We start from the raw sequence: 19,645 nt of genomic DNA, 5'->3' as shown, positions 1-19,645 counted from the left end.
CACAACATTGCTTCTTTTCTCCCTTGCATGGCCCTGCATGAAAGTAAAAACACTGAAATAAAGCAGAACATGTGATGGCTTGCGCAAACAAACTCAATAAAGATGGCAGTGGTGGGATTTGAACCCACGCCTCCTTAGAGACTGGAGCCTAAATCCAGCGCCTTAGACCACTCGGCCACACTACCCAGCTCTGGCAAGCTTCCACACTTTCTCGTCAGTTACCTAGAGCGTCTGCACTCCCTTGTATTTTAGTCTTCTTTTTCATTTTCTTCTTTAAAATCTTTATCTTTATGTATCTCTTGCTTCCTTCATCTATTTAGATTTTCTTTTTCAATATTCAAATATTAATATACAAATACTGACTTTTACTTAAGTAGTTTTTTAATAGTTGACTTTCACTTTTAATTGAGTCATTTTCTATTAAGGAATCTTTACTTTTACTCTAGAATGACAATTGGGTACTTTTTCCACTACTGTTTAACATTGAGCTCAATTTTTTTTGTTTACTACATAAACCTCTTGACTCTGTAATTGGCAGTGTAGAAATCCCCCACCATCCCCCACCATAACCCATGTGCAACCTACAATGTTGTACTACATTACATTTCATTCAAACTTAAAATGAACAGACAATCAACAATGTTTGAATTTGTTTGTTGACAACAATGTTCTAGACAATCAACATTGTACGGTTTTAACATGGAGCACGACATTACATCCATGCAAATACATTAGCTATATTATAGCAAGTAGGATATTTCATGTATTTATGTTTGAAAATGTGGAAACATTTGTATACCCATAATGCAACAGGATTGCGGTGAGGTTTGTCAATGTCTTGACAAAAGTGTTCCGTTCGAACTTCGCCCACTGTTAAACTAACCCAAGATGTATCATTGCTGTTGTTTCTCAGGGCAGCAAAGGAAGCACAGTGGACATGAACAAATGAGGTGGGCAGAGTCAAGCACGATCTAGCGAGATTCTATTGGCCTGTTTTACAATGTATTTGCATATTTTCCCATTAGGAAACGCCTACTCTGTGATTTTCGCTTGCAATAACTCAATTCGCCCTTGCACTTCTAAACAATGCAATATTTTTTTAATCATTTTGAAAAAAAATTGTACACTCTGTTCTTAACAGATTCTATTTTTTGGGAACAGAAAACTGCATTGAGATCGAATTTTTCATAGATGAGAAAATATGCAAAATTATCGGCCAAGTTTCGTCTCGCGCCATCTTCTCCCACTTCCTGCCACTGGACTTCCTCTAATCACCATATTTGGTGGTGAGAAGTTCTAAATGGTGGCTTCAGAATTCCGCTTCTGGCTGTGATAAAAGCGATCACATGTTCGTCGGAACTAGGAAACGTGGAAATGTCCAATTGAACTTGGCATCCGACAATATGATGACGTTGTTCTGATTACAACGTTGATAAGATGTTGTAATGACAAAACATTCACTGCCTCGTGAATGTTCCCGTCAGTATTTTCTCCACCATGTCAGAGAAAACCCTGTTGATGATTGTAAAAAGGATTTGATTAATGCAATTTCATGTTTAAAAAAAAAAAACTGTGTTAGCCACTTGTGGACGTTCATTATATACATCTATGTATTGTTACGCTATTTAGGAGGAGTGTTGACCGAGCTCTTATCTTTTATGTTATCTGTTTAAGTGAATTAATATGAATTTGCCTTAAATGTTTATGCAGATGTACAGTATTTACATTTTTTCACTACACTAATCAATCAACGCGTTCTTATCTTTGTACGTTTCCATATAATATCACACTTCAATTAAATAAATAAATAAACGTTTTGTCTTATAAATATTTTCCTCAACTGCGTTTACCCACTTCAGTCAACAGGTGGCGATGTGAGTCTCAGGTGATGCTGTCAGAGTGTGACGTATAATCTAGTGGACAGGACGACGCCTCTTCAACAATAACAAGTATAGTCAGCCAGCTTCGTAGCCGAAATAGGCAAAAACATTAAATCTCTTTAGTCTGTTGTGGTATATATTATTCCGTGTGTTTTAAATATACTTCTGTCGTATCTATTTACGTTGTTTGTTGGGTAGCTGGCTTGCTAAGTTAGCAGTAGCACTAGGCTGTTTGCTAATGCTAACTATCTAGCTAGTTAACATCCCCGACCATGAACTCACTAAACTACTACCCCGGTGTTAAAGAAGAGGAGGTCTGCTGGACGGAGAAAGAGGGTCTCGTGAAAGAGGAAAAGGAAGAGGAGGCTGTAACAGTAAAAAAAGAAGTAGAGGGTGAGGCTGTTACAGTGAAAGAGGTTACAGTGAAAGAGGAAGTTATAGTGACAGAACAGCAAGAAGTTACAGTGAAAGAGGAAGTTATAGTGGAAGAGTTTACAGTGAAAGAAGAAGAAGAAGCTTTCAGCGTGAAAGAGGAGGGTGCTGTTTATGGAGTGGAGGAGGAGGAAGGGGAGATTACTGTGACGTTGAAAGAGGAGGAGGAGGAGGAGGATACGGGAGATCTGATTAATACTAGTAAGTAACGTTACTGTCTTAGAAACATGGGCACAAACTCTTCAATCATTGAAGATTGTTAGGTCACATGGTTGAAGAGCTATAGAAAGTTTCTAATATTTATCTTAAAACATGAAAGTGATTTATGGGAAAACCTACCCTGAAGGTGGTTTGAGGTGTTTCAGTCGTATTGTGAAGGAGCTATTAAAGTTTTTTTTTTAAGTATATTTAAATATATATATATCTCATTTAAATACACACACATATATATATATATATATATATAGCATCGTTCATATATATATATATATATATATTCTACAAATGTTGCTAAAATGCTATAAGAAAACCAAAGGGAGAAAACCATATGAACAGTAGAAATAAGGCTGGTAGGTCACGTGGTTGAAGAGCTATAGACATTTTAAAAAATATATATATTTATATAAATTGTGTAAGTTATTTATGGGAAAACCAAAGGGTGTGTAATACGTGTCCCTACCCTGTGAACAATCCAATGTTGGTTTGGGGTGTCTAGGTCACATGGTCAAGTAGAGACCCAAAGCAAGGAAATGGTATATCATACCATTTGAGGAACAATGGCAAATTAATCACTGCTTTGAAAGTCGATAAACATCTGAGCCTTAAGAGAAAATGCCCCCTTGTCTGTTTTGGTACACCTACTGGAGAGATCGTATTTGTCTACACCCATTCAGCATCGTTCACACCCTCTTAAGCCTTAGCCCCACCCATCTCTTTAAGGAGTCACATGTGAGGCCATGTGCTAAACAGAGGGAGTAGTGTAGTAAACAGCCAAAGATTCCAAGACTAAAGGCTGGTTTATACTAGGTCTATCTGTAGACAGTTGTCGCAGTGACATCATGAATATTCTATTGTCGTCTGACATCATGAACATTCTATTGTCGTCTGACATCAAACTTGTCGTTGTCGTTATAAAAAAGTTTAAAACACAAAAATGTCTGCATGACATCATCAGCCTGCTGGTCCAAAATAGCATAACTGGTGTATTTTAACACCAATAAACCCATCTGTTTAAAAATGTATTTAGTATATTTCAATCTGTCAAACCAGGCGACTAAATCAAACTTTCTAAACAATGTTTTGGTTTGTTTCTAGTTTGTTACCTGTCTATCTAACAATAAGTTGACTGTCCATCTAACAATAAGTTACCTGTCTATCTAACAATAAGTTGCCTGTCTATCTAACAATAAGTGACCTGTCTATCTAACAATAAGTTACCTGTCTATCTAACAATAAGTTACCTGTCTATCTAACAATAAGTTGACTGTCTATCTAACAATAAGTTGACTGTCTATCTAACAATAAGTTGACTGTCTATCTAACAATAAGTTACCTGTCTATCTAACAATAAGTGACCTGTCTATCTAACAATAAGTTACCTGTCTATCTAACAATAAGTTACCTGTCTATCTAACAATAAGTTGGCTGTCTATCTAACAATAAGTTACCTGTCTATCTAACAATAAGTTACCTGTCTATCTAACAATAAGTTACCTGTCTATCTAACAATAAGTTGACTGTCTATCTAACAATAAGTTACCTGTCTATCTAACAATAAGTTACCTGTCTATCTAACAATAAGTTGGCTGTCTATCTAACAATAAGTTGACTGTCTATCTAACAATAAGTTGACTGTCTATCTAACAATAAGTTACCTGTCTATCTAACAATAAGTTACCTGTCTATCTAACAATAAGTTACCTGTCTATCTAACAATAAGTTACCTGTCTATCTAACAATAAGTTACCTGTCTATCTAACAATAAGTTACCTGTCTATCTAACAATAAGTTACCTGTCTATCTAACAATAAGTTACCTGTCTATCTAACAATAAGTTACCTGTCTATCTAACAATAAGTTACCTGTCTATCTAACAATAAGTGACCTGTCTATCTAACAATAAGTTACCTGTCTATCTAACAATAAGTTACCTGTCTATCTAACAATAAGTTACCTGTCTATCTAACAATAAGTTACCTGTCTATCTAACAATAAGTGACCTGTCTATCTAACAATAAGTGACCTGTCTATCTAACAATAAGTTGACTGTCTATATAACAATAAGGCTAATTAAGGCTAATTAATTGAGTATATACAGTGGGGAGAACAAGTATTGGATACACTGCCGATTTTGCAGGTTTTCCTACTTACAAAGCCTGTAGAGGTCTGTAATTTTTATCATAGGTAAACTTCAACTGTGAGAGACGGAATCTAAAACAAAAATCCAGAAAATCAAATTGTATGATTCTTAAGTAATTCATTTGCATTTTATTGCATGACATAAGTATTTGATCACCTACCAACCAGTAAGAATTCCAGCTCTCACAGACCTGTTAGTTTTTCTTCAAGAAGCCCTCCTGTTCTCCACTTATTACCTGTATTAACTGCAACTGTTGGAACTCGTTACCTGTATAAAAGACACCTGTCCACACACTCAATCAAACAGACTCCAACCTCTCCACAATGGCTAAGACCAGAGACCTGTGTAAGGACATCAGGGATAAAATTGTAGACCTGCATAAGGCTGGGATGGGCTACAGGACAATAGGCAAGCAACTTGGTGAGAAGGCAACAACTGTTGGCGCAATTATTAGAAAATGGAAGAAGTTCAAGATGACGGTCAATCACCCTCGGTCTGGGGCTCCATGCAAGATCTCACCTCGTGGGGCATCAATGATCATGAGGAAGGTGAGGGATCAGCCCAGAACTACACGGCAGGACCTAGTCAATGACCTGAAGAGAGCTGGGACCACAGTCTCAAAGAAAACCATTAGTAACACACTACGCCGTCATGGATTAAAACCCTGCTCATGCCAGCGCATGTCCAGGCCCTACTGAAGTTTGCCAATGACCATCTGGATGATCCAGAGGAGGAATGGGAGAAGGTCATGTGGTCTGATGAGTCAAAAATATAGCTTTTTGGTCTAAACTCCACTCGCCGTGTTTGGAGGAAGAAGAAGGATGAGTACAACCCCAAGGACACCATCCCAACCGTGAAGCATGGAGGTGGAAACATCATTCTTTGGGGATGCTTTTCTGCAAAGGGGACAGGACGACTGCACCGTATTGAGGGGAGGATGGATGGGGCTGCTGCAGTGTGTGCAAACCTGGTCAAGAACTACAAGAAACGTATGATCTCTGTAATTGCAAAAAAAAGGTTTCTGTACCAAATATTAAGTTCTGCTTTTCTGATGTATCAAATACTTATGTCATGCAATAAAATGCAAATGAATTACTTAAAAATCATACAATGTGATTTTCTGGATTTTTGTTTTAGATTCCGTCTCTCACAGTTGAAGTGTACCTATGATAAAAATGACAGACCTCTACAGGCTTTGTAAGTAGGAAAACCTGCAAAATCGGCAGTGTATCAAATACTTGTTCTCCCCACTGTGTATACCAAATCTGGAGTCAATCTGACTTATGGTTCATGAGAAGATTTTAAGTATTTTTAGCATTAGCATTAATTAGCATTAGCATTAATTAGCATTAGCATTAATTAGCATTAGCATTAATTAGCATTAGCATTAATTAGCATTAGCAAATGTGGTAACGTGCATCTATAGCTACAGTGCGGCCATATTAAAATGCAGCAACCAAAACCTTTAAAGACTGATGTCATGAGTCCAAAGACCAAATTTGGAGTGAATCTGACTTAGTTTATGAGAAGTAGATTTGTTTAATGATTTATTTTAAATCATTAGCATTAAATAAAAGTAAATTGTTAATAATTTCCGTCCGTTTTGTAAGAATTCAATGCCAAACTTAACGTGGTTCATCATGGTAATGGATTGGATGACCCTAAAATATTTCAAGTTGATAGGCCCTTGTAGAGTGGATATAAATGATAGGCCCTGTAGAGTGGATATAAATGATAGGCCCTGTAGAGTGGATATAAATGATAGTAGAGTGGATATAAATGATAGGCCCTGTAGAGTGGATATAAATGATAGGCCCTGTAGAGTGGATATAAATGATAGGCCCTTGTAGAGTGGATATAAATGATAGGCCCTTGTAGAGTGGATATAAATGATAGGCCCTGTAGAGTGGATATAAATGATAGGCCCTGTAGAGTGGATATAAATGATAGGCCCTGTAGAGTGGATATAAATGATAGGCCCTGTAGAGTGGATATAAATGATAGGCCCTTGTAGAGTGGATATAAATGATAGGCCCTGTAGAGTGGATATAAATGATAGGCCCTTGTAGAGTGGATATAAATGATAGGCCCTGTAGAGTGGATATAAATGATAGGCCCTGTAGAGTGGATATAAATGATAGGCCCTTGTAGAGTGGATATAAATGATAGGCCCTTGTAGAGTGGATATAAATGATAGGCCCTTGTAGAGTGGATATAAATGATAGGCCCTGTAGAGTGGATATAAATGATAGGCCCTGTAGAGTGGATATAAATGATAGGCCCTTGTAGAGTGGATATAAATGATAGGCCCTTGTAGAGTGGATATAAATGATAGGCCCTGTAGAGTGGATATAAATGATTGGCCCTTGTAGAGTGGATATAAATGATAGGCCCTGTAGAGTGGATATAAATGATAGGCCCTGTAGAGTGGATATAAATGATAGGCCCTGTAGAGTGGATATAAATGATAGGCCCTGTAGAGTGGATATAAATGATAGGCCCTGTAGAGTGGATATAAATGATAGGCCCTGTAGAGTGGATATAAATGATAGGCCCTGTAGAGTGGATATAAATGGGAATGTTCAATAAGTAGGAGAAAGAGAATAACAGCGGGGTTTTCGGGAGCTTCGCTGTGAACCCCTAATTAGTAATTCAGGGCATATCATCTTAACTGTTGATGCTTTCACTCTGGATAACAGTGTCTTCTAAACGACTCAAGATGTCAAAGTAAAATGTACGTGGAGGTTTCATTTCAGGTTTAACTAAATAATCTGCTGAACTAAATACTCTGTTTGTCTTTGGCAGGAGAGAGACCAGACTCTCACTCTGACAGCAGCAAGAGTCCCTCAGAGGAACCAGACACAGAGACGTCCAAACCAGCGAGACGACGCCATTGCTTCAACTGTGGAAAGAGTTTTACTAAGTTACAGAACCTAAAAAAGCATGAGAGGACACACACAGGAGAAGAGCCTTTCCAATGTTCCCAATGTGGAAAGAATTTTATTCAGTTGGCGAGCCTGAAAAGACATGAGAAAATACACACAGGAGAGAAGCCTTACCACTGTTCCCAATGTGGAAAAAGTTTTAGGTTGTTAGGTAGCCTTAAGGAGCATGAGAGAATACACACAGGAGAGAAGCCTTTCCAATGCTCTCACTGTGAAAAGCGTTTTACCCAGTTAGGGAGCCTAAAAGATCACGAGAGAATACACACAGGGGAAAAACCTTTCCAATGCTCCCAGTGTGGAAAGCGTTTTACCCAGTTAGGGAACCTAAAAGATCATGAGAAAATACACACAGGACAGAAGCCTTTCCACTGCTCCCAGTGTGGAAAGAGTTTTACCTACTTAGCGCATCTGAAAAACCATGAGAAAGCACACACAGGAGAGAAGCCTCACCTCTGCTCTCAGTGTGGAAAGAGTTTTACCCAGTTAGGGGACCTGAATAGGCATGAGAGAACACACACAGGAGAAAAGCCTTTCCAATGTTCCCAGTGTGGAAAGAATTTCACACGGTTAGGGAACCTAAAAGAGCATGAGAGGACACACACACGGGAAAAGCCCTACCCATGCTCCCTGTGTGGAAAGAGTTTTACCCAAGTAGGGTATCTGAAAAAACATGAGACAACACACACAGGAGAGAAACCTCACCTCTGCTCCCAGTGTGGAAAAAGTTTTACCCAGTTAGGGGACCTGAATAGGCATGCGAGGACACACACAGGAGAAAAACCTTTCAAATGTTCCCAGTGTGGAAAGAATTTTACCCGGTTAGAGAATCTAAAAGAGCATGAGAGGACACACACCCGGGAAAAGCCCTACCAATGCTCCCTGTGTGGAAAGAGTTTTACCCGATCAGGGAACCTAAAAGAGCATGAGAGGACACACACCCGGGAAAAGCCCTACCAATGTTCCCTGTGTGGAAAGAGTTTTACCCACTTTGGGTATCTGAAAAAACATGGGAGAACACACACACAGGAGAGAAGCCTCACCTCTGCTTCCTGACTGGAAAGAGTTTAACTAAGTTAGGGGTCCTGAATAGGCATGACAGGACACACAGGAGAGGATAAGACTTTTCACTGCTCCCAGTTGGGAAAGAGATTTAACCGGTTAAGGCATCTGAATAATCATGAAAGAGGACATACCACTGCTCTCATTGTGCAAAGACATTTTCCCGATCAGGGGAAAACACACCAGATAACTTTACTTGCCCAGAGAGAGATTTTTTTTTATTTGCAAGTAGACAAATAATGCTGGCGACTATATAAATATTTACACAAAAAAAGAAATGAAACATGGCGTTGATCAATACCAAACTGAACTGACTCAAGAGAAAACACGAGAGAATTGAGGAGCTGTGTTCTGTCTGATGTTTCTGACTGAGAACTTGTGGTTTTGTTTATGTCACATGAAATCAAATTGTTTATATAGATGATTCTCCGTAAACCAATTTTAAAACAGTTTCTGTAGATAATGGAGTTACAAAACCATGAAGCATCTGTAAAAACCAACTCATTCTGAGGACTAAGTTTAGTAGTTACAAAATCAACTGTCATTCTGAGGACTAAGTTTAGTAGTTACAAAACCAACTGTCATTCTGAGGACTAAGTTTAGTAGTTACAAAACCAACTGTCATTCTGAGGACTAAGTTTAGTAGTTACAAAACCAACTGTCATTCTGAGGACTAAGTTTAGGCAAAGTGTCTTATTTTCAATACATTTTATTTTCGCCTGAATCGTCTTTTCATCTGGATTAAATTCTTGGGTCATTTTATACTGTTTTACTTTAGAAAAAACAAATTTATTTAAAATAAAACCCAAAGTATGTTCCTGTAATTTATCCATAAATCATAAAAAATGTGTATTCATTGAATGTTACATTATACTATAATATGTATTATGTACAAACACAGTGTCTGTGGACATGTTGGGAAAAAAAAGTCTGATTTAATTTGAAACATGTTTATTTTCAGTGTTATTTAACTCAGACCTTTACATGACAAGAGCAATGTAAAAAAATATATCTATATTAGAAATGGATTAGTTTATAACTGTTATGGTAATTAGAACGTAAAATGCATAATATCTGATAAAAACATTTTTTAAATAATTCTAATTATGAAATAGATAAGTACACATCCTGATCTCAGCGATCCAAAGAGGACATTTCATGACAAATGACACTTGCGGAATGTTGTGGTAAAATACGACCTTATTCTACGATAGAGACTTTGCTACTGTGGTGTTTTCATCTCGAGATATGATCATGTCCTAAACCAGATTTTTTTTTAAAAAAGGGCAAATAGGTATTTTGTTTAGATTATGAGTGTTGATTATGTAAATACAAGTATAAAACCTCCCGTCGTTCATTGTATGATTTGGATATTGCTGAATGTAAATGATTATATCATTTAAAGGAGGTGTATTCAGGAAGTACTCAGGCCATTTTAAAGTTTTACCACATGTTGTTACGTTTCAGCCTTATTCTAATATGTTTTTATTCTCCCCTCATCAATCTACACACAATGACAAGGCATATTGAAATCAGACCTTCTTGTGGAGTATCTGATCATCTATTTGTATAGGAGTGGTTAAAACATGCTAATAATGGACCTCTGAGTACATCAACAAAAAGTTTGAAAAATAAAAAAAAACGGGACCTGTAAATGTTCCCAGACTTATTAGAGGCTTTAATAGCATCAAGAAGTTCCTCTTCTGTAATTTAATCACATGAGTCTTTCTGTACAGCTGTTAGTTTTACATTATTAATAGGAGGGGGAAAATCCATACAATTAGCGTCGGTTAGAGGAGTTGCAGGAGACTGAAATGAAAACATTAAAGTACTTTACTTCCTCTTTCAAAATGTAATTTGGCGAATCACAGGTGACTCCGTCATTTGTCTCGAGTTTCAGTAAATTATTTTTGGTAGCATTTCTATGTTGAAGATTGAAAAAAAAATAATTTGGTGCATTTTTCCCCAATAACATTTATTATTGTTACCCATCTACCTATCACTGCCCTAAGTGCACCAAATTATTTTATAATGAGAATGTCGAAAGCTCCCTCGTCTTTGTAGCTGAATCTGTGCTTGAAATTCAATACTTGACTGAGGGACCTTACAGATGTTGTATGTATGGGGGACAGAGGAAGGGTTAGTCATTCACTACTAGACTGAGGGACCTTACAGATGTTGTATGTATGGGGGACAGAGGAAGGGTTAGTCATTCACTACTAGACTGAGGGACCTTACAGATGTTGTATGTATGGGGGACAGAGGAAGGGTTAGTCATTCACTACTAGACTGAGGGACCTTACAGATGTTGTATGTACGAGGGACAGAGGAAGGGTTAGTCATTCAAAGATCACATCAACCCCTATTAAATCACAAGGAGTCCATGTACCTTATTCACTACTAGACTGAGGGACCTTACAGATGTTGTATGTATGGGGGACTGAGGAAGGGATTAGTCATTCACTACTAGACTGAGGGACCTTCCAGATGTTGTATGTATGGATGTATGGGGGACAGAGGAAGGGTTAGTCATTCACTACTAGACTGAGGGACCTTACAGATGCTGTATGTATGGGGGACAGAGGAAGGGTTAGTCATTCACTACTAGACTGAGGGACCTTACAGATGCTGTATGTATGGGGGACAGAGGAAGGGTTAGTCATTCAAAGATCACATCAACCCCTATTAAATCACAAGGAGTCCATGTACCTTATTATGTGATTTGTTCAGCCACATTTTTTATATTTTTTTATATGTAACTAGGCAAGTCAGTTACGAACAAATTCTTATTTATAATGACGGCCTACACCGGCCAACGCTGGACCAATTGTGCGCCGCCCTACGGCACCTCCGATCACGGCCGGATGTGATGCAACCTGGATTCGAACCAGGGAGTGTAGTGACGCCTCTCGCACTGAGATGCAGAGCCTCAGACCACTGCGCCACCCGAGAACTTTCACTCCTGAACTCATTTAGGCTGAATACTTATGCAACAAAATGTGAAATGAGTCATTTCAAAAGGCACTGTATTTTATACACGGTTTTGTCTGTTAAACGTTGGTTACTATGATGACAATCCCATGGTTGAAATTTCACTGTCGAAACAATAGTTTACGTTGGCGACTTTTTGGAAATCCAATGTATTTTCCACGTCGATTCCATGTCACAATTTGTTGACAAATTACGTTGAAACAACATTGACTCAACCAGTTTGTGCCTAGTTTAATATTTCCCTCTAGCTACTAGCTCAACAGCCACATCATTCATTACCAGACTGAGGTCTTGTGCCTAGTTTAATATTTGCCTCTAGCTACTAGCTCAACAGCCACCATGTATTACCAGACTGAGGTCTTGTGCCTAGTTTAATATTTGCCTCTAGCTACTAGCTCAACAGCCACCATGTATTACCAGACTGAGGTCTTGTACCTAGTTTAATATTTGCCTCTAGCTACTAGCTCAACAACCACATCCTTTATTACCAGACTGAGGTCTTGTGCCTAGTTTAATATTTCCCTCTAGCTACTAGCTCAACAACCACATCCTTTATTACCAGACTGAGGTCTAGTACTTAAAGGAATGATTTGTACCAAATACAACGCTCTTGTACAACGCTCTACCAAAAACAACAGAAATAAAGGTCAGAACGTGACAGCTAAAATAATCCATCCAGGTGTGGCATGTCAAGATGCTGATTAAACGTCATGGTCATTACACAGGTGCACCTTGTGCTGGGGGACAATAAAAGGACACTATAATGTGCAGTTTTGTCACGAAACACAATGCCACAGATGTGTCAACTTCTTGAAGGAGCGTGTAATTAGCATGATGACTGCAGGAATGTCCACCAGAGCTGTTGCCAGAGAATGTAATATTAATTTATCTGCCATTAAGCCTCCTCCGATGCCGTTTTAGAGAATTTGGCAGTACATCCAACCGGCCTCACACCCGTAGACCAGGTGTAACCACGCCAGCACAGGATCTCCACATACGGCTTCTTCACCTGCGGGATCGTCTGAGACCAGTTACCCAGACAGCTGATGAAACAGAGGAGTATTTCTGTCTATAATAAAGCCCTTTTTTGGGGGAAAACGAATTCTGATTGGATTGGCCTGGTTGCCCAATGGGTGGGCCTATGCCTGTCATGTGAAATCCATAGATTAGGGCCTAATGAATTGATTTCAATTGACTGATTTCCTTACATGAACTGTAACTCAGTATAATCGTCGACATTTTTCCATATTGCATGCATATTCTTTTGTTCAGTAAAACATTATTTGATTAATGCAACATATTTTGGTCTGAATATCAATAAAATGTGGAACACCAATATTTAATATCGACTGAAACACCATTTAGGCGCGCTATTATTATTGTTTTATTTTCGTTTGACTTGAATTAATGTGAAATTGTGTCCTAAAAGGACTTTTGCTGCGTTACTAACTCCGGTCAGCAGGAGGCGACGTGGAGACTATTTGCGTGACGTAAAAAATAGTGGACATGACGTCGCAAACCAACAACAACAAAGATGGAGGCACGTTACCTCGGGTAGGGAACTAACTATTTTGATAGTACATTTACACTCTTTATTTTATATATAGAAATACACGTTTTGTTAAATATATAACTAAACTCTTTGTTATATATATACACATATAAACTTTTTGTTAAATATCTAGGTACCTAACGTTAAATTCAGTGTGCTAGCTTGCTAGCTGCCCATTTCTAATTCTGGTTGATAAGTCACAGCCAGCTAGCCTATTATCATTTACGACCGAGCGTCGAGGCACAAACAATATATTTGGTTGAGGCTAGCTAACTACACTTAGCTACTTACTAAAAGTAACAATATGATGGAGGAATTAGACTAGTCATTGAGTTAGCCACTGTAGTTAATTAGCTGTATGAAGAAAAAATAACCTTACACCGACATTTCCAGACTCCAGAAAAGTGATTAACGAACGTCAGTTACCTCGTTTACATAAATCTAATCACTATCCGACTGGTCAACTGTGTTTTAGGTGACTGTAACGTTACTGTCGCCTAGTCTGTCTAGCGGTCAGCTAGCTATTCCAGCGCCGCCGACCAACCGGTCCCAGCCATGAGCTCTCTAAGCTACTTCACCCCGGCACGAGAAGAAGAGCTGCTGTGGTCGGGAAACGCAGGCGCAGCCACCGGACCTCAACCCAGCACCCTCGGAGGAGAGGAGGCACGGCGCTTCTATCAAAGCCTCATAGAAGAAGGGGATGGAGAGGAGAGACGAGGAATGGAGCAGAGGGGGAGAGAGAACCGCAGGGGGAGAAGAGCGGGGCAGCACGTCCAGGTACCACAAACACAACAAATATTGCCTAGTAGCTACATCATCTATGATCATGACATGTATGATTTAAAAAATAAAGTATTTCCTCAGTATATATACACAGTACCAGTCAAAAGTTGACACCTACTCATTCCAGTGTTTTTCTTAATTTGTACTATCTTCTACATTGTAGAATACTATGAAATAACACATATGGAATCATGTAGTAACCCAAAAAGTGTTAAACAAATCAAAATATATTTTATGTTTGAGTTTCTTCAAAGTAGCCACTCTTTGCCGTGACAGCTTTGCACACTCCAGATGCACCAGTGAAGCATCTGCTGATTGGCCATCTGCTGATTGGCCATCTGCTGATTGGCCATCTACTGATTGGCCATCTGCTGATTGGCCATCTGCTGATTGGCCAAAATGTAACTAAAGTACATGTATTCTTTCCCACAGGCTAGCAGGCAGCAGGCTAACACCACCAGTACTACCACGGAGCTGGAGGGGCTAAGACTGCTGCGTTGTGCCCAGGAAGGAGACCTGTCTGGGGTGAGAGGCCTGCTGTCCCGGGGGGTGGATGTCAACTTCCAGGTAGGTAACACAGGATCTGAACCTGGGTCTCCCACGGGGAGAAACCAAGTAGGAGAATGGATTACTAGACCGCGTTGGCGGAGTGAAAAGTGATTTTCGTTTTTATCACCGGGCTGCTTCCCGGGCGTGAGCCAGGTGCCCCGTTCAAAGCCCATGGAGAAGATGGCTCAAACCAAAAAGTGACCTAGGCGATGCATGTATACTAATGAGTAGAGGATGCTGTGTTTTCACATGCTGAAGCGGAATCAGTGGGAATGTTAGACATGACATCACACACACGGTTTCCATGGTTTCTCCTGAATTAGAGAGAACGGGCTTGTGGTGAAGGCTGGAGCGGAATCAGTGGAATGTTAGACAATACATCACACACACGGTTTCCATGTGTTGGATGCCATTCCATTAGCTCCGTTCCGGCAATTATTATGAGCCGTTCTCCCCTCAGCAGCCTCCGAAGTGTCTTACATATATTTTAAAGATTACTGTTCTATTTGAGCAGGGCGCACCTCCCTCACCGGTTTCACCCAGTCGCGCGACAGGCCATAGCCCGGTTCAACCTGGGGCAGTTTAATCAGATCACCTCAGTGTCCTGACCATTAGACCATAGCCCCGGTTCAACCTGGGGCAGTTTAATCAGATCACCTCAGTGTCCTGACCATTAGACCATAGCCCCGGTTCAACCTGGGCCAGTTTAATCAAATCCCCTCAGTGTCCTGACCATTAGACCATAGCCCCGGTTCAACCTGGGGCAGTTTAATCAGATCACCTCAGTGTCCTGACCATTAGACCATAGCCCCGGTTCAACCTGGGGGCAGGTTAATCAAATCCCCTCCGTGTCCTGACCATTAGACCATAGCCCCGGTTCAACCTGGGGGCAGGTTAATCAAATCCCCTCCGTGTCCTGACCATTAGACCATAGCCCCGGTTCAACCTGGGGGCAGGTTAATCAAATCCCCTCAGTGTCCTGACCATTAGACCATAGCCCCGGTTCAACCTGGGGGCCAGGTTAATCAAATCACCTCAGTGTCCTGACCATTAGACCATAGCCCCGGTTCAACCTGGGGGCAGGTTAATCAAATCCCCTCAGTGTTCTGACCATTAGACCATAGCCCCGGTTCAACCTGGGGCAGGTTAATCAAATCCCCTCAGTGTCCTGACCATTAGACCATAGCCCCGGTTCAACCTGGGGGCAGGTTAATCAAATCCCCTCAGTGTCCTGACCATTAGAACAAGAGGAATTCCCCCTCTTTGACCCCGTTACCCTGATTACTTTTGAAGTCTCAGGCAGAACTACCTCATCAGGATGCCAGTAGGTCAAGTACTCAATTCACGGCTTGTATTCAATTTGAATAATGATCTAATACATGGTTCTAAATGCATCTATTTCACAGGTTCGATTTAAAAAAGCTCCATGACGACATGTTCAGAACTCTTAGGATCTGTTTATTGTCTGGTGGAGTCAAGTGAAAATATATGATCAGGTTTCAAGGTTTTGATTTTATTGATTGGAACAACCTACCGCAAACTTTTAGCCTTCAGTCCTGTTTCCCCTTTAAACCGCTAACATGCCCTCAAACCAACCTCCTTCCTGTTGCGTTAGAACAAACCTCCTTCCTGTTGCACTCGAACAAACCTCCTTCCTGTTTCCCTCAAACCAACCTCCTTCCTGTTGCACTCGAACCAACTGCCTTCCTGTTGCCGTTCCGGCAATTATTATGAGCCGCAACGAACCTCCTTCCCAGTGCCCTCGAACCAACCTCCTTCCCAGTGCCCTCGAACCAACCTCCTTCCCAGTGCCCTCGAACCAACCTCCTTCCTGTTTCCCTCGAACCAACCTCCTTCCTGTTGGCCCTGAACTAACCTCCTTCCCAGTGCCCTGAACCAACCTCCTTCCCGTTGCGCTCGAACTAACCTCCTTCCTGTTTCCCTCGAACCAACCTCCTTCCCAGTGCCCTCGAACCAACCTCCTTCCCAGTGCCCTCGAACCAACCTTCTTCCTGTTTCCCTCGAACCAACCTCCTTCCCAGTGCCCTCGAACCAACCTCCTTCCCAGTGCCCTCGAACCAACCTCCTTCCCAGTGCCCTCGAACCAACCTCCTTCCCAGTGCCCTCGAACCAACCTCCTTCCCAGTGCCCTCGAACCAACCTCCTTCCCAGTGCCCTCGAACCAATCTCTTTCCCAGTGCCCTCGAACCAATCTCTTTCCCAGTGCCCTCGAACCAATCTCTTTCCCAGTGCCCTCGAACCAACCTCCTTCCCAGTGCCCTCGAACCAACCTCCTTCCCAGTGCCCTCGAACCAACCTCCTTCCCGTTGCCCTCGAACCAACCTCCTTCCCGTTGCCCTCGAACCAACCTCCTTCCCGTTGCCCTCGAACCAACCTCCTTCCCAGTGCCCTCGAACCAACCTCCTTCCCGTTGCCCTCGAACCAACCTCCTTCCCGTTGCCCTCGAACCAACCTCCTTCCCGTTGCCCTCGAACCAACCTCCTTCCCGTTGCCCTCGAACCAACCTCCTTCCCAGTGCCCTCGAACCAACCTCCTTCCCGTTGCCCTCGAACCAACCTCCTTCCCTTTGCCTTTGAACCAACCTCCTTCCCAGTGCCCTCGAACCAACCTCCTTCCTGTTGCGCTAGTCTTTTAACACCGGTTGTCTTCTCTTACTAACACTGACTTAGCTGAAAGCTGCTTTACTGAGGAGTGTCTGCTACATGACCAAAATGTTCTCTACACATCCTTCTTAATGTCTTTCTCTCCATCTCCTCTTTCTCTCCCTGACTCTCTCCCTCTCTCTCTCTCCATCCCCTCTCTCTCTCTCCCCCTCCCCCTCTCTCTTTCTCTCCCTCTCTCTCTCTCTCCATCACCTTTTTCTCTCCCTGACCCCCCCCCCCCTCTCTCTCCATCTCCTCCCTCTCCCTGACTCTCTCCCTCTCTCTCTCTCCATCCCCTCTCTCTCTCTCCCCCTCCCCCTACCCCTCTCTCTCTCTCTCTCTCTCTCCATCTCCTCCCTCTCCCTGACTCTCTCCCCCTCTCTCTCTTTCTCTCCCTGACTCTCTCCCCCCTCTCTCTCTCACTCTCTCTCTCTCCCCCCATCTCCTCCCTCTCCCTGACCCCCCCCCCCTCTCTCTCTCTCTCTCTCTCCCCCCATCTCCTCCTTCTCCCTGACTCCCCCCCTCTCCCTTTCTCTCTCTCTTTCTCTCCCTCTCTCTCTCTCTCTCTCTCCATCACCTTTTTCTCTCCCTGACCCCCCCCCCTCTCTCTCTCTCTCTCCCCCCTCTCCCTGACCCCCCCCTCTCTCTCTCTTTCTCTCCCTCTCTCTCTCTCTCTCCATCTCCTCCCTCTCCCTGACTCTCTCTCTCTCCATCCCTTCTCTCTCCCTCTCTCTCATCTCCTCCCTCTCCCTGACTCTTTCCCTCTCTCTCTCTCTCCATCCTCTCTCTCTCTCTCTCCCCCCATCTCCTCCCTCTCCCTGACTCCCCCCTCCCTCTCTCTCTCTCTCTCTCCCTCCCTCTCTCTCTCTCTCTCTCCCTCTCTCCCTCTCTCCCTCTCTCCCTCTCTCCCTCTCTCCCTCTCTCCCTCTCCCTCTCTCTCTCTCTCTCCCTCTCTCTCTCTCCAGGACAGCTGGTGGTGGACAGGTGTGATGTGTGCAGCGGCGGCAGGGCAGCGGGGTGTCGTTAGGCTCCTCCTCCAGCAGGGGGCGGCGTGGGTGGGCGTGGTCGACACGCAGGGCCGGGACGCCAGGGAGCTGGCTAGGATGGCGGGGCATAGCGGGGTCCTAGAGGAACTGGACCACTACGGGTCTCCGCAGGACTGTGACCATGAGAGACAGAGGGGTCAACACAACCATTACAGGAGAGAGACGCAGGACCACCAGGACCACAGGTTAGTGACCGGCCTGGGAGACAGAGGGGTCAACACAACCATTACAGGAGAGAGACGCAGGACCACCAGGACCACAGGTTAGTGACTGACTGGGAGACAGAGGGGTCAACACAACCATTACAGGAGAGAGACGCAGGACCACCAGGACCACAGGTTAGTGACTGACTGACCACAGGTGTGATGAATATAGACAATCCCTGACCTGATCAGGTGGTCAGGTGTGGTGCCTAGTTGGAACACCGTCCTGCAGTATCTGAGGCTCTCCTACCCCTGTCCTAGTGTATAGTAAGACCTGTGATTGAAGGTTTGTTGTCAAGGAGATACTAATTTTTCTCCCCCCCCCCCAGTTCTCCCCCAGCGGTAGCAGCAGTCCAGACTCATCAGAACCAGTCCACCCAGAATCAGACCCAGTGGTGTCCAGTCTGCAGTGTCCACTACTCCTCTCCTCCAGAGACACACCTCTCCTCCACCCTCCACCTGTTCTCTCTCTCCCGCCCTGCCCCCCTTCCCCACTACTGCCTCCCCCCCTCCACCCCCGCCTACCAGATGATGCTGCGCTCTGGATGGACCCCTGGAGGGGGGCTGGGGCCCGAAGGGGAGGGTCATAAACAGCCGGTCCGGACCGTCCTGAAGAGGGATAGTAGAGGCCTGGGGTACGGACCCACACCCCGACCCAAGGTCACACACTTCCAACCCAAAGACCCGCAGGCAGTCAGACGGACGGGGAAGGAGGGTCGGGGGGAGAGGGGGAGGAGGGGGATGAAGGAGGAGAGCAGGAGGGAGGAGAAGGACAGGAACTGGGAGAGGGACTTCCGCTCTTCCTTTAACACCTTTGACCCCTGACCTCTAAATGCTGACCCAGGGACACCTGTTGTAGTCAGTTTCTCTCTAGTGTACACTCTCTCTCTCTAGTGTACATTCTGCTCTCTCTCTCTAGTGTACACTCTGTGCTCTCTATCTAGTGTGCACTCTATGTGCTCTCTCTCTGTCTCACTCTCAAAGGGTCTGAATATTATGTAAATAAGGTATTTCAATTTTTTCTATTTGTAATAAATTTGCAAGCATTTCTAAAAACCTGTTTTTGCGTTGTCATTATGGGGTATTTGCTTCGCTCTACCTGCTGTTCCACAGGGCCCATTTATGGCTTGATAATGACCTGTTACTCTACTGAGTTACACTGGGGCTTGATAATGAACTGTTA

General features: G+C 42.8%; 2 protein-coding genes and 1 non-coding gene across 4 annotated transcripts; 2 read left to right on the top strand and 1 right to left on the bottom strand.

Moving 5' to 3' along the window:
- Positions 1-103: 103 nt before the first annotated feature.
- Positions 104-185, bottom strand: trnal-uag (transfer RNA leucine (anticodon UAG)). Its single transcript has one exon. It is a non-coding gene; the product is annotated as a tRNA-Leu (tRNA).
- A 1,765-nt stretch (positions 186-1,950) lies between these two features.
- Positions 1,951-8,958, top strand: LOC139370099 (zinc finger protein 883-like). The gene is made up of 2 exons (XM_071109418.1): positions 1,951-2,513; positions 7,477-8,958. Exons 1-2 carry the CDS (start codon positions 2,153-2,155, stop codon positions 8,667-8,669), a joined length of 1,554 nt encoding a protein of 517 aa, XP_070965519.1. The 5' UTR covers positions 1,951-2,152; the 3' UTR covers positions 8,670-8,958.
- Positions 8,959-13,153: 4,195 nt separating this feature from the next.
- Positions 13,154-19,518, top strand: LOC139370132 (G patch domain and ankyrin repeat-containing protein 1-like). 2 transcript variants are annotated; one of them, XM_071109457.1, is made up of 6 exons: positions 13,154-13,220; positions 13,694-13,995; positions 14,434-14,568; positions 18,179-18,395; positions 18,437-18,521; positions 18,792-19,346. In XM_071109457.1, the coding sequence occupies exons 2-6, from the start codon at positions 13,774-13,776 to the stop codon at positions 19,285-19,287; spliced, it is 1,155 nt and encodes a 384-aa protein (XP_070965558.1). In that variant the 5' UTR covers positions 13,154-13,220; positions 13,694-13,773; the 3' UTR covers positions 19,288-19,346. The 2 variants fall into 2 exon arrangements, with proteins under 2 accessions (XP_070965558.1, XP_070965557.1); XM_071109456.1 differs by having other exon boundaries at positions 18,179-18,444; positions 18,792-19,518.
- Positions 19,519-19,645: the final 127 nt, after the last annotated feature.

Source organism: Oncorhynchus clarkii, chromosome 17 (genome assembly GCF_045791955.1).
Source record: "Oncorhynchus clarkii lewisi isolate Uvic-CL-2024 chromosome 17, UVic_Ocla_1.0, whole genome shotgun sequence".
In the NCBI taxonomy this organism is placed as follows: Eukaryota; Metazoa; Chordata; class Actinopteri; order Salmoniformes; family Salmonidae; genus Oncorhynchus; species Oncorhynchus clarkii.
This window is presented reverse-complemented; position numbering and strand designations above follow the sequence as displayed.